This window comes from Lynx canadensis, chromosome A1 (assembly GCF_007474595.2).
Source record: "Lynx canadensis isolate LIC74 chromosome A1, mLynCan4.pri.v2, whole genome shotgun sequence".
Taxonomy (NCBI): Eukaryota; Metazoa; Chordata; class Mammalia; order Carnivora; family Felidae; genus Lynx; species Lynx canadensis.
Genome location: NC_044303.2, coordinates 46,335,426 through 46,350,541, shown reverse-complemented (window position 1 = coordinate 46,350,541; position 15,116 = coordinate 46,335,426). Strand labels below are relative to the sequence as shown.

Genomic DNA, 15,116 nt, shown 5'->3' with positions numbered 1-15,116 from the left:
CACTCAATTCTGACACTGAATCATTGTGTGACCTTAGGTTGGTTGCATTCTCCTTATATTTTTCATTGGTCATACTATGGTTATAATAGTTACAGTAGATATTTTTTAAATAAAAAATGAATAAGGAGTTTAAGTTTTACTTTCTATTGACCTAAGAGTGTTGATATTATCAGAAAATCAATCCTCATTTCAAAACACATTTTGTAACCATTTATCTTATTCTAATTCACATTGTGACACCAACTAAAAGCATATGCATTTATTCTTGGGAGAAAAATGAATGCTTATATTTAATTCCCAAATTGGAGTTAAAAGTGTGGAAATGAAATTATCCACATTAATGCTAATCATCTTAAGTATTTTTTTCATCGCTAGCAACTGAAATTATAGTGGTCATTTTGACCTTGAAAGTCACCTGTTATGTCTGCCTATGAAAAACTGATGAAAAGTGCTTTGAATTGTATGTCTTCACTACATATAATAAAAGCTATGGAAAGAATGATTTGGTTTCATATAAACAGTAGCTTTCAACAGGCCTGCCATCTGCATGTAATCTACCACTATAATATAATATTATTTCAATGGTCCTTCAAATGTGCTGAGTTATTTGCGATATGTAGTCTTTTGATTTAAAGCTGCCTCTCTCCTTAATGTTCTTAGGGGGACCTTGTAATTGTTGGATATTCTAATTATTTATCGTATTACAAATTGGGCGAATGGCATCTTTTCAAGCTATACTTAGCTGTGTCTATTTGTGTTTTTTGTTTGTTTGTCCCGGTTCAGTCTGTTTACCTAAATAGTAGTTAGGATTGTTAAATCTTTACATCTAGTCATAATGTCCTACATTCATTCATTCAGTATTAATTAAGGACCCAAGATCTCTCAGTAATTCATGTTGATTTTCTTATTAAAAAGAATATTATAATTTAGAAGTAAGTGGAGAGACATGAATATTTTGGACATTGGTACTCTTTTGTGCTAAGAATTTATTTTAAGAGTCATATACCAATATTTGCTTGGTCCTGCTCAGCTTCTTGGGGTTCTTTTTCTTCTACTTGTTTTGTTTTTAAATCATTCATCTGGCTTATTTGGGGTTTATTATGTGGCTTACAGTACAAATACACTTTTAGTAGAAGTAGCTTTATACTTTCTATGCCCTCTCCAAGCATCACAGCTTAATCTCCTACCTACAAGTCAAAGACATCCACATCTTCCTCACTGAGTATCTGCTTTTCTTCCAAATTTCAGTTCTGTATTTCTCACTGCTTATTGTCAATCTTTATTTGACTGTTCCTGAAGCATCTCATATTTAGTATGTCCAAAATCGAACTAATCTTCATTTATTTTTAAATCAGATCTTCCTCATTAGGTGACTAAAATTTTGGATTGCCTGTTCAGAATTCCAGAATCTAAATCCTGGGGCAAATTAAATCAACCTTTATAACAGTAATGTGGATCTACCTCAGAGTTTCCAAAGATTCATTGGATAGTATGTATAAAACCTTATTACCGCAGTGCTTCACACATTGAAAGTAGACAATACATGTTAGATATCATCATCATCATTATCATCATCACTCCTTAATAATATCTCCACACATCCTGTTAGTCTAGATACTCAGATCATCTTTCACATTTTATTCTCTTCATCCCCGTTTGTATCCAAATGATTACCCAGTTCTGTCAAGCTTATTTTCAGAATACCAAACATATGTCTTCATCTTCTCTTTCATTCCAGTCAAAGATAAAATTATGTACATATGTTTGTATTTGTATCTCTCTCTCCCACACTGTAAGCTGGTCAAGAACAATGGCCATAGCTTAGCATTTTTAAAAGCCACATTGAAGTTTCCCTCATGTGAAGGTAAAAATTGGTCTGAGAATTGCAGTTTTCAACTCAAGAACTGAGAGTTATTCCTACTCTGTTAAATGCTGGGGATACAATGATGAACAAAAGCTACATAGGTTTGCCCACGTGGTGCTTACATTAAGACAAGAAGTGTTGGGTCTTTCCTTAATAACAGTGGGAAACAACTGAAGTCCTCTAAGCAGGGGAATGACAGTGTCAGATTTGTACTTAAAAGTAATGATGATATAGAAGTAGAGATAAATGACGTAGATGAAATCAACAGGACATGAAATGGAATTGGACATTTGTGGCACACAGAGAAGAGGAGATAAAGATGATCCCTAGGTTTCTGGCTTATAAACTAGCTGGTGATGTCATTCTTTAAGGCTAACTAGGTTTGGGGAGAAGATAATTTAAGATGTAGATCCATACAGATAGAGAAATATCGAGATGATTTCCACAAGTATGCCATGCTACCTACGGGGGTTTTATGCTTTTTGGAAAATTTAATAGCAATTTGGCTCAAGTGAGAAAATTTTTCAATTTCAACATAAATCATTTAAAACTGAAAACACCGTATAAAACAATGGAAATGAAAACTGATTTCAACTTACCATGAACAACACTTATGCATGAACATAAAATTGTTAATATTATATACCACGACGTTGATTACACTACTAACAGTATATAAAGTATATTAACTTGAAATTTTATTTGATGTAATTGTAAATCTATAGGGAAATTACAATATCCTTAGAGAGGAGAATTTCTAGTTCATTTGTTTGCCTAATGGAAAAATAATTTGATGAGTTAAAGTGGGAAAAGGTAGAAATTCATTGACATTGGCAGTGAGAAAGGTTAAAAGATGCAGTTAAAGTGGATACATTATACCCAACTGCTTTATTTTGAAGAATTTCATGAATACATTTTAGATTGGAAAGCTTACATGTTTTTAGTATTGTTATTTCTATACTGTCCATAATAGCTAGTGTTATAGTTTAGCTGTAGAAATTAACCAATCTGTTGCAATATGATTTCCACTAAATAGAGACATTTGGCTCTTGCTTCCAACCATTTTATAGTCCATATCAACGAAACACCTAAATATTTAATCCATACAAATTGGATATAAAATTTGGCTACTATTTCTTTCCTTGAGTCCTATGTAACTAATTACTCAGTCTAAGTCTGCTTTTGTTTTGTTTTGTTTAGGGAATCGATTTTACCTGGTTAACACTTAGAGCATGGTGCTAATGAATCCAAAGAAAACAGCAGCATCAAAAAGCAAAGTGTTTTCTGATATAATTATCTCTGTCTTCCCACATAAAGTATTTAACCTTTTATCTTTATAGTAATGGCCTTCCTTCTTTTATTTCAAGTTGTATCAAAACTTTCTGGATTTTGGTATGAAATCAGGGAAAATACATACAGTATTGAATTCTGTATACAACAATTCATTCTAATAATTTTTATGAATTTAAGGTCAAGGCTTTTAAAATGTAAGCCATTGTGTATCGTAAGTTACCTAATGCTGTTCTGGTTTTCCATGATTCCTCAAAGATTTTCAGGATAATTGTTTTTTATATGTCTCCCTCTTCTTTAAGGATCCTCTTATGTATTCCATTTGATACTAGTGACTTGAACTTCAGCTCTGATTTTACAATTTGTTTCTTATTCTTTTTAGTTCAATAATCATTAGCGATGGTGAAGAATATTCAACTAAAAAAATAAGTGGCTCTGATTCTAGTATGTTATACGTCACTTTGTATAGCTTATTAACTTATGCCACTTTCAACAGCTTTGCAGAATATGCAAGGAAATAGAAATGTCTCCACTTGGTGAAGAAATCTGGCTATAGGCATTGTTCTGATGAGTCCAGGGACTTTAATAGCACCAATGTTATATTATCATCAATATATATGTATATGTATGTATATGTATATGTTATATTATCATCAATATATATGTGTATATATATAGAATATATATGTATATATATATAGAATATATATACATGTATATATATATATGTCAAAAAGATATATAATGTGTCAAAATAGCTCTGCTCTCAAAAGAAAACATCACAGGTAAAATAGAAGCCTTCTTGTATTGTAAGAGTTTTAAATTTCTAATGGACAAATATTTAACACTCAGGTAACAGAGAGTAAAGTTTAATTAATGATAGATAACTAAAGAAAATATATCTAAATATTGCTGGGAGAGTAACATGTTTACTTAAATGACTCCTATTTAATGGTAGTGGGATAGTTAGAATTCATGGAAATACTATTCTTTCCCTCTAAGGAAAAAAAGTAAGTTGATGTTAGAACATAAGCTAAGCAGGATTGGTTACATAACAGCCAACCAGATTTGTTTTTCCCCAGCGGTTCCAAATCAAACATGAGATGTGTACGTATACAAATTTTAGACTCTGGAAATGTCCTGCTCTGTGGGTGTTATTTTGCAATACCAGCCAGGAGGCATTAGTGGTGTTTTCTTTGCTGAGGCACTGCGCTGAAACTGGAATGTTTTTTATTTTATTTTATTTTATTTTATTTTATTTTATTTTATTTTACTTTATTTTATTTGCTTTGTTGTTTTGTTTTGTTTTTTAATTGTGACCCTAATTAATTGTTCCCATAAAATATTACTTGCTCTCCATTCTAAAATAAAGTAATTTGTTGAAGTTGAACCAAAACACCAAAAGATTTCAGTGTTTATATATGCTAACGTAGATCAACTCAGATCATTATCCAGAAGAAAAAAGATTTAAAAAGATTACATTACATTAACTCAGGAGAGAACTGTGTCTGCTATTTATGCAAAACACTAGGAGTACTGTTGACATTTTATATTTCATTTTTAAGGTGAAAAAAGCAAGTAACTTGTATATTCTCACTTACCTTTGAAATAACAACTAAACATCTGTAGTGTCTGTGACTAGTATTTGCTTTCACTGAATAGTCTTATTTCCATTGTTAAGGTAGTGTTGACATCCTTCTAAGTGGTCTCCAATGGTATGTAGTAAATGCCTGCTCTTGCCATCATTTTCATTGTAAACGAATCTTGACAATGTCAGGTTCCCGTCACAGTCTATCAGTGTCACTCACTAAGCGGTGGTGTGACCGTTAGTCCCTTTGAGATTTCCTCCTTTATCAGGGTCAGCCTGTGGGAAGATCTGAATGAATAGTTACATGTTACCTAAGTATAAAGGGTAATAACATTTACATGTACTTTTACTATTTTAATGCATGGTAGTTGAAAGACATTCTTTTTTTACAGGTCACTTTAATTTTGTGTTTGACATATATTCTATCTAAAATTCATAAAAATATACTATGGTGTTCCTTTTTGGAATCTATTCCTCATTAGATATATGCAGGGTTGAATAATAAATATGATTATCAGGGCTAGGATATTTGGTGCCACTCATACACATAACCAAGTTTGTGTTTTGTTGTTGTTGTTTTTTTAAATTAAACAGTAATAATATTCTTTCCCAAAGCATTTTACATTTTCTTTTCTACTTAAAAATTGTGTTCCACAAAACAAGGTGATCTTTCTTTGCCAATGATTATCTACACATTTAATCCTTCTTTAATTATTTTTTCATGGTAATCTTTTTTTTTCGCACCTCTGTCTCAATTGATAATTGTTTCAGTTGATTTGCAAAATAACATTCCAAATGCTGAGGATTCACATTTCTTTCCTTTATTTCAGTTTACTCACAAGAATCAATTGCTAAAATTTTATTTATACTCTAGCCATATTTATTGTTGGTTCTATTGAATATGCCATGTCACCAGATATTCAGTAGAATTTTTCCTGTGGTCCCACACAAGAACAAAAGGTACCAGGTACCCCTCATTTTAAAGAAAGTAAAAAGCAGCTGCTACTTATCAATAGCACCTGAACCAGCCTATCTTAACTATCATCCAGGCCCTACAAATATCCTCCTGCCTCATTATAAGAGAGTATGACCGTAGAGAGGGGATTGAAGAAATCCTTGCAGCGAAGAGACAGCATCTACTGGGAGGGCTGTGACTCAGTGATCCCTCTTTGAGAGCGTTTCCACACCACCAGTTGAAGGGAGGCTTTCCAAGTTTACAGGTGCCTTCCCCTTATTTCAGAGCTGGATTTCTGTTTTGGTGTGAACTGCTGATCTGTTTTCTGTATATATTTGAGCAGGGGGGTAAGGAATTGATAGGTGGCAGGCTAGAGAGTGGACATCATCGGAACAAGACGACCCACACCAAGAGAAGGACCTTATTGGTAAGGTGGCAGTGGCAGTTTGGGGAGTTTAGAAGATCAGGAAGCTGAAGATTTCCATTGTTAGTGACTCGTGCTTCTAGGAAGTTCCTCTGGGAGGGACCCTCTTAAAGGATCAGGCATGACTTAGTAGGAGATACTTAGCATTTAGGCATCTGTCATGTGGAAGATGTAAGTGGCTGATAGGCATAGTCGTAGAAGCAGGGAGAACTTGAGGTGGAACTGGTTGAGTCGGAGACCTTTATCCTACTATCCAGGAGAAGGAGAGAAAGAGGATGGATGAAAAACTAACCAAGCCATTGTCTTCCAGGCCACCTAGGTTCTTAGGGATGGCCAGTGCTGATAGAGATGGAGAAACAGAGATAAGCGTTAACTAGAATGGATTTTTTAATACTCAAGGTTATTAAGGGGCAGAAAAGGGAGCCTTGACAAAATGTGTTTGAAGGCACAAATTAGAGGAAAAAGAAAGCCATTTAATATTTGTAACTCAGCAGTTCTGAATGTCCCATAATCTGACTACCTTTAGAGTAGGGATAGCTTTCAAAATTTAAGGGTTTCTCCCCAAAGCAGTATATTGAGAGCCAAAGCATAAGAGACTGTTAAAAACTGAGAACAAACTGAGGGTTGATGGGGGGTGGGAGGGAGGGGAGGGTGGGTGATGGGTATTGAGGAGGGCACCTTTTCGGATGAGCACTGGGTGTTGTATGGAAACCAATTTGTCAATAAATTTCATTAAAAAAAATGCATCTAGTGGCAAAGTAAATAAATGTTAAAATTAAAAAAAATTAAAAAAAATAAAAAAAAATAAAACTTGGTCCATCATAAGATATGTATCACAGACTAAGACAAAATATAAACTGGAGCAAGCCAAGAAAAGTAGTCTGAGCTTGTAAAAAGACGGAGATAGTGCATCCAGCTGTTTGCTTTTTTTCAGAACGTATAGCTATGTTTTAATGTTGGGGTGGGAAGCGTGTAAGATTGCAGAGAAAGTTCCATACCCAGTCTTTACAAATTCACGTTTCAGTTACACTAGATCTTAAGATCACTCTGCTTGTCCCTGAAGAATACACATCTTTTTACACAAAGGAAAACTAAACACACAATCGCTTTTTGTATTTAAGTTCCAGATATTTGTACATTTTTATTGATAAATTCTTAATATGTGTATACCTAGGCAGGTAAGTGAATTGTTTCAGATACTATAGAATGCAAAATTAATAGTTTTTAGCTAGAGACAGAATTGGTAATCAGGCATTTTATTTCAACTTCCTTTCTTACATTTATGTACCCGCTTACCTCTGGCTGTGTGTGTGTTGCAAGACTCCATTTGTTAATTTTGACTCCACCAAAATCATGGCATAGCATTAATAGCGGGCCTTCATTGTGCTTGTGGTTACGCTTCTTAATTTCAGCATATAGCAGCCGCCTGTTGTGTTCTACCTGCAGCTGAACCTACGTAAGCAGCTGTCTAGCCTGACACTGTTCCTGCGCTTCTCCACAATCTGTGTGTAAGACTAGGTATGGGAAATCTCTTTCCCTTCAGTTCCTTCCCCCCGACATTAAAATATGAATACAAATCTCAAGTAATCAACAGTTGGATCCACTGAGTGATCCCATGAACCCATGACCATTTTCCTTTGCTTAAACCATTTTATAATTTTATTGTGTTTTATGAGTTTTTACCTACATGCCTTGATAACCTATGATAGTATATGTTCTTTGGGGACCTGAAGGCTATATCAACTTCACCTTGTTCTTCCACTGTAAAGTCAAGAAACAGTTTGATTCAATAAGAATGGGGAAAGAGAGATGCATCAGGTATTTTTTGTTGTTGTTGTTTCTAACTCTCCTTACCAAATATTAGAATTTCCTATATATTTTATCTTCTGTCTCTTGCAAGATTTCCTGTGGTCACAGTAGTAAACGTTAATTTTAAATGTATACAAGTGTGTATATATATGTTTGCGTGTAGGCATAGTACATATATACTGGCTTGTATCACTAAACATATTGGCTTAAACCAAAGCACTTGAAATCATACATTTAATAACTATGGGTATGTCTTGTTCTGAAATGGCCTATTTTCAATTCTTATTTATTCATGCTAATAGGAAAAGGATGTTATAAATAATGCAAAAATCACTTACAGCTGACTTAGTTATATATTGTATATTTTTCATCAGACTTAGTTTCTTAATTGTTTGCTCTATTTATTACCCAAATGAGCTAACATCATGAGTATTTAACAAATGATGATTGGTGGAGATGGCTAGGAGCATTTTATGTAGTGGGAAAATCCAATCTAGTGTTATCAACTTGCTATGGAAAATTCACATGTGGATGATTGATATTTACCCTCACACAAGGGACTAATACCCTGTGATGCAAAAGAGATGTGAAAATAGATAGTATTTTGTCTATAATCTGTTTCAGAATGATTCAATCAGAAGTTTGGCTTAATATTTTATACCTTGATAATGTGAAAAAAATAGTCACAGTGCTTCTCCACTATGAGAGTAAAACTGAAATATATTTGGAAAAATGACTTTTTCCAATGTATTAACTGGCAATCAAAATTCAAATAAAAGGAGAAATTGGTTCAAGTGAACAGAGAAACAAAAGTAGATAATAGATATAAGCAGAACTCAAACTGAATTTAAAATAATGAATGTATTTTTCTGTACTCAGTCCATCAATTATCTTCAAATAAGCAACATACTATGAAAATGTAATGCTTGCATTTATTGGTATTTTAAATGAAATGTGTAGGGAAAATTATCCATTAATTATAAATTCCCTACCCAGTTTTCATTTTCAAATAACATTTATTCCAAAGTGTTATTTCTATACCAATTGTCAGTGATTATGCCTCAACACTTGTTTTAAATGATACTATAAAAAGTAAACATTTAAAGAAAAAATTTGCACATACCTCGATAAAGGCATTGTGGAGTCGAATTTTTATCATGTTTCGCCATCAAATATTTTCTTGACACCATATGTTTGAAAAATTCACATACTTACAGTTTTTGCATGTTTGACTAGGACCTTGGTATAAGCATCAAAAAGGGTGTGAGTAGAGAAATAAAGTAGATCCATTTGTGAATATGGAAGTGAACTTTTATATCATAGTGTAGGAACAAGCTGGAGAAATTTCTTTTATGTGAGTCATTTCTGGATGAAGCTATAAACTTTTTTTTAGCCAAAAGCTGTCATGGTTTCTTGTAAAATAATAAAGATAATAAAGATATCCACTTTAATTGATTCTTTTCATTGTTTAATAAAATTGCTTTGTTTGATTGCTGAAGAATTTGAATTGAGTTTTCATTACCCACTTCTGAACAATTTACTCTAAGATTCAGACAGTATTGAGCTAATGAGTTTGAATTTATATTGAACCTTAACTGTCTTCATGAAGTAAATGGAAAAAAATCATGGCAGTAACTAAGTATTCTTCATTAAAAACTATGTCATAGAGATTTTACAATGAAGCTTTTAATGGAGCTAAAGCATTTAAATTGGAGTTTTACCAACTTTGCTGTTTCTAAGTATATTATATGAAAATATTATTTCTTTTCCTTTTTTAAGAAATGAAAACTCATTAAGCTGACAGGGACATTACAAAAATTTTCTTCAAGGGGGTTGTTTGTATATTCAACAGATTCAGTAAATAAGTTAGTGTTAATTTAATTGGGGAACATGTCTAAATTGAAATTATTCATAAATACCTTCTAAGGTGTATCCTATTAAGGTGTTTAAAAATCTACTGAAATCCAAAACATGGCCCCATTATTAAAATGAAAGCTCTCAAATGTACTGTTTTTACTTTGACACTATATTGCCATAATCATCAACTTTTGTTTCTTTGTAGTTGAATAAAGGTGATATATTTATTGAGGCACGCATATTTAATATATTGCTTTGACATTATTAACCTTTGTAAAGTGATCTTTTAGGCTCTTTGTGCTGTGTCTAAATGAGTTGGGCATTTAATAATTCCATGTTTAGGATTTGTGGTGGAATTAAGTGAGGAACTTTAACTCTGAATGGTGGCTAGAATATCATTTAATACAAGAATAACTACAACTACCAGTGGGCTTCACTTCTAAGAAGTAATTAATTCTCTAGGTATATAAAAGAGACCATTTTATCTTAATTTGGTTATTCAAACTAGATTAGACTCAAAAAGTAAGATAAATATTGTAGAATTTTTTTTTAATTGAGGAACTATATAAGAAAAAGAAAAACAAAAAAAAATATATGGTTTAGGGGAAATTTACTTACTTGAGGTTATTTTCCAAGAAATCACTTGGCCAACTCAAAATGTGATATACTTTTTAAAACCTCATTTCAAATAAACTATTAGAAGATTTGGAATAATATTGCATCCAAATTGCTTATGTGCATTCCCCACAAGTAGCTGTGATGGTTCTTGGGATAAGCAAACACTGTCCTCTTGCCCATCACAGAGATCTCAGGCTTCTGTTACCCACCCCCACATGCCTGGAACTAATAGCCTTCCACTTAGGCAACCTCTCCACCATCTGAAGCAGAGCCACCTTCTGCCAAATTCTATAATGGTATTTTTTGGTACTAAAAATGGCAGTTGCCCAGAAAAAAATATCCAATCATTATATTGTAAAATGTAGGACATAATGAAGAGATACTACATTTAGATAACTGATTGTGATATGTTAAATAAAACCCTCATATTTTAAGCAAGAATTAGAATGATCAGAAGAATAATGCAGCAACGAATTGACCATTTGTATTGAACGCATGGAGCATGGTGACGTGTTAAAACATGGCACCGAACTGGTTGGCTTCAAAGCTAGTTTCCCTGAGTGGTGAGTGGGTATTGCTGCATATAAAGAGGACAAATATTTTTCCTTTGGCAATCATTATTAGAACGTTTTTTAATGCTTCAATTTTCAATGATTTATGCCTTTTACCATTTTCATAAATGAGATACACTACGTTTCATAGTTTTATTTGAACAGAGCAATGATGAGATCTGTGCATTTTTTATAGGACTGGAACTTCCTTTTATGATGATGCCCCACCCTCTAATTCCCGTCAGCCTACCTCCAGCGTCTGTCACCATGGCAATGAGCCAGATGAACCATCTCAGCACCATTGCAAATATGGCGGCAGCAGCTCACGTTCAGAGTCCCCCTTCCAGAGTTGAGACGTCTGTTATTAAGGTAATTGTTTTCTTATGTCACTGTTTTGGCTTATGCCAAACATCGTCTTGGCCACTACCTCTAAGTCTATTTTTTTATTCCACAAGTAATTCTAAATTCAAAACAGATGATAGTAAATAAATTGTGAGAAAAATCACTTACAGTAGTTAGAACCAGGTAGAGCCAGGGGTACAGTATTAGACAGATTAGGCCAATCTTAAGTTCCATGTTGTATCTGTTGTTTTAAGTTTATTTATTTATTTGAGAGAGAAAAAGTACAAGCAGGGGAGGGTGCAGAGAGAAAGAGGAATGGAGAGAGAATCCCAAACAGGCTCCATGGGCAGAGGCTGATGCAGGGCTTGATCTTACGTCTGTGAGATCATGATCTGAGCCAAAATCAGAGTGAGGCACTTAACCAACTAAGCCATCCAGGGGCCCTTGTCTTTTATCTATTAAGAGAGAGATGGATGTAGGAAATTAATTGATATATTTCAAATTCAATAAATATATGACTGTGTGCATGAATGCATGCATGTCAATGTATGTGTGTGTGGGTTTATGAGCTTTAAGGTATAGGAAATAGTTGCTGATTTGTTGCTAAATTATGGTTCTGCCATGTTGCCTTGAGCATGTGACTCAATCTTTCTGATCCTATTCTAAATATAAATAGTAGGTAATACAGTATAGGTGTAAACACTAAACAAAATAATAAAATTGAATGCTTTTTATAAATTCAAAAATACACTATATGTGAAGATAACACTATTATACAAAGATCACATGTGTGTGTATATATGCACAATTCTCTCTCTCTCTTTTCCCCTTGTGTGGGAGGGTATGTGTATACCCTTAAATGTGTATGCATATACCTTTAATTTATTTTATAATATGTACTTAAACAAAATTCCTTTAAATGAATTGTCAGAATACATTATTAATTTTTAAATTCAGTAAAAGATACTAATGCTTATCCTTATATGACATAATCATTACCTCTTTCTTCTGAATATAATACAGTTGAGTTAAGGAGGCCTCTGGAGCATGCCTTACATAAAAAGTCCTGTTAACAATTCTTATTCATTGCTGGTAGGTATACAAAATGCTATAGCCATTTTGGGAGGCAGTTTTATGGTTTCTTACACAGCTTAACATACTTCTACCACAGGATTATGTATTTTGCCAGCTCCTTGGTATTTACTCAAACAAGTAGAAGAGTTATGTCTACACAGAAACTTGCACATGGATATTTATAGCAGTTTTTTTTTTAATAATTGCCCAAACTTGGAAGCAACTAAGATGTTTTCAGTAGGTGAAAGGATTAAAAAGAAGTGGTATATCCATATGTTATGACTTTGCTAAATTAACATTTGTTAAGTGGAACATAGGGATGACTGATGGTGAGCCATGGTCCAACACAAACCATAAAAAAAATTGAAATAGAAAACCTTATTACTCACGAGTTCTGGTGGAAATACCTCAGGGTATATACCTTGAAGGACCACATGGGGAGGTCAAGGTGGAGTACAGAGAGAACAAGGCAGCATCTGGGACAGATGCCTGTGTCAGGGCCCAACAGTGGAATGCTTCGAGGTTCCCAGGCTAGGGCTAGATTGGGCAATTAAAACCAGAAGAGCATAGTTTTGGTGAGCTCCAGCGGGCTCGTATGTAGGAGGAGACCTTTATTCACAAGTGCTGCTGAAGAAGTCCTATTAAGGGCTTACATGCTTATATTTACTTGTGACTCTGTGGCTGTTATCTAGGGCATGTGCTTGCAAGAGGGGGCTTTTGTCAGTTAAGGTCCCTCCAGGACAGTTGGCCAAACAAAATGGATGCCTAGGCAGCAATACTATTGGAGTAGCTTAACTAAACGCTTGACACCGTATAATGGAATATTATTCAGAACTAAAAAGAAATGAATTATCAAGTCATGAAAAGACATGGAGGAAACTTAAATGTATACTGGTAAGTGAAAGAAGCCAGGCTGAAAAGGCTACACACTGTATGATTCCAAGTGAATGACCTTTTAGAAAAGGCAAAACTATGGAGATACTAAAAAGATCAGTGGTTGCCAAGGAGTGGGGCAGGGATGAATAGGGAGAGTACAAAGAATTTTTAGGGCAGTGAAAATGCTCCGTGTTATACCAAAATGATAGGTAATGTCATACATTTTTTTTTAAAAGGCCATGTTACTACTTATACATTGTATAAGTATACAATGTATATATACATTGTATAAGTATACAATGTATATATACATTGTATACATACTTATACATTACTATTATACATTGAATAATATGCTAATACCAATTTTTCTTATAACAATGGCTCTATAAGCAAAGATGTATACTAGTCCCTCACCATTTTCTGAAGTATCCTCACCAGGAAAAAATATATGTATCACAGAAAACCGAGATCAACTTCTTAAAAATCTTCAGCTGAGAAAATGCCAATGAATGCTACATTGTCATCAGCGAGGAACCAAGAAGATAACTTTTAAAAATTCCTCTTTATTCGGAGTGACTTTCAGAGGGTTCCTTTGTTACCAAAGGATTTGTTAATCAAGATGTCACTGCATACTTCCATTCATGACCATTTTTGGTAATAGTTATTACTGAGAATTCAACATTCTCATTGCTTCACTCACTGAAGTGACCTAGAGGGAGATTTTGGCTGAAGAAAAAAGGCTAAGTGTTCCTATCATTGTACTCGATAGCTATTTTTAAAAAATGAAAAGGTACTAAGGATTAGTTATAGGATGTGATTACTCTCATTTTTTAAAAAAGTTAGTAATTATTACTATAGAGAATCGTCCTCATAATAATAATTATATAATTTTCACTCTCAAAACTGGGAATTTTGTAGTTCCTCATTTAGACAAGATATGGAATCGTAGTTAAAGTAAAACTATGGCAGAAGAACAGATTTTCGCAGTTTAAAATCATAATGGGTGACTTAGTTATTAACTGTAGATAATTTGGACATCAGCTGGTAGCTTACATATGTCTGGATCCAGAAGACTCTAATTACATCAGAAAACTTGATTTATTTTATCTTTTAAATACACACATATTTTTTAAATAGTGTATGTTGTATCCAATGTTAATCAGAATACTTAAGTAGTGAAACTTCCTTTACTAAATCTTTGGTTGTCAACATTTAGGTAAGTAGGAGGAAGCAGTTGGGTTTCCTCTGGAAGGCACCTTTAGAAAACAGTCTAGATTATTGAAAAGTCAGCAACATTCCTTTGGTTTCTTAAATTAAGGTCAGGAATGGAGAGGAGGGAGACAGGGAGAAAGGAAGGAAATATGCAAAAAGGTAATAAAAAAAAAGTGACAAAGCCCTGTGTCTTGAACTGTGTGCCAACACCTCCTACAATATAGTGATAGCCCATTTTCTAGTCTCTCGGGGCAAATATTTTCAGAAACTTGGCTATGGATAGGTTAAAGGAAATTCTGGGCTTTTGAAAGCAGTGGTGATATAAATGGTGATAATAGCTGAATAAGAAACAATGGCTCTAATTAAGAATGATTAGAGAAAATAAAACCTGATGGTTTTAAAAATTATTATTTATCACTAATAATACAAGCTGGTAGTTTTAACTGCACACATCAAAGTGACGCTCCATTGGCCACCGTGGAAGTGTAGAAGGGCCCATTGCCCCATTTCGTTGCAGGCTGGCCACCTATATATTTTTAAATTTGATGTTAAAGATCATAGAGACTAACCATATTTCAAGAAAAGCATAAGATAATTCTAACAATTTTTGGTAAAAAAAAATTAGACCTGAGAGAATTCGAGAGTACAGCCTC

General features: G+C 33.7%; 1 protein-coding gene across 1 annotated transcript in view; it reads left to right on the top strand.

The window, feature by feature from the left end:
• The window catches only part of DACH1 (dachshund family transcription factor 1), a 440,456-nt gene that overhangs the window by 287,750 nt on the left and 137,590 nt on the right, over positions 1 to 15,116 (top strand). Inside the window, 1 exon segment of the mRNA XM_030311912.1 lies at positions 11,153 to 11,325. Within this exon segment, the coding sequence (XP_030167772.1) occupies positions 11,153 to 11,325 (173 nt within the window).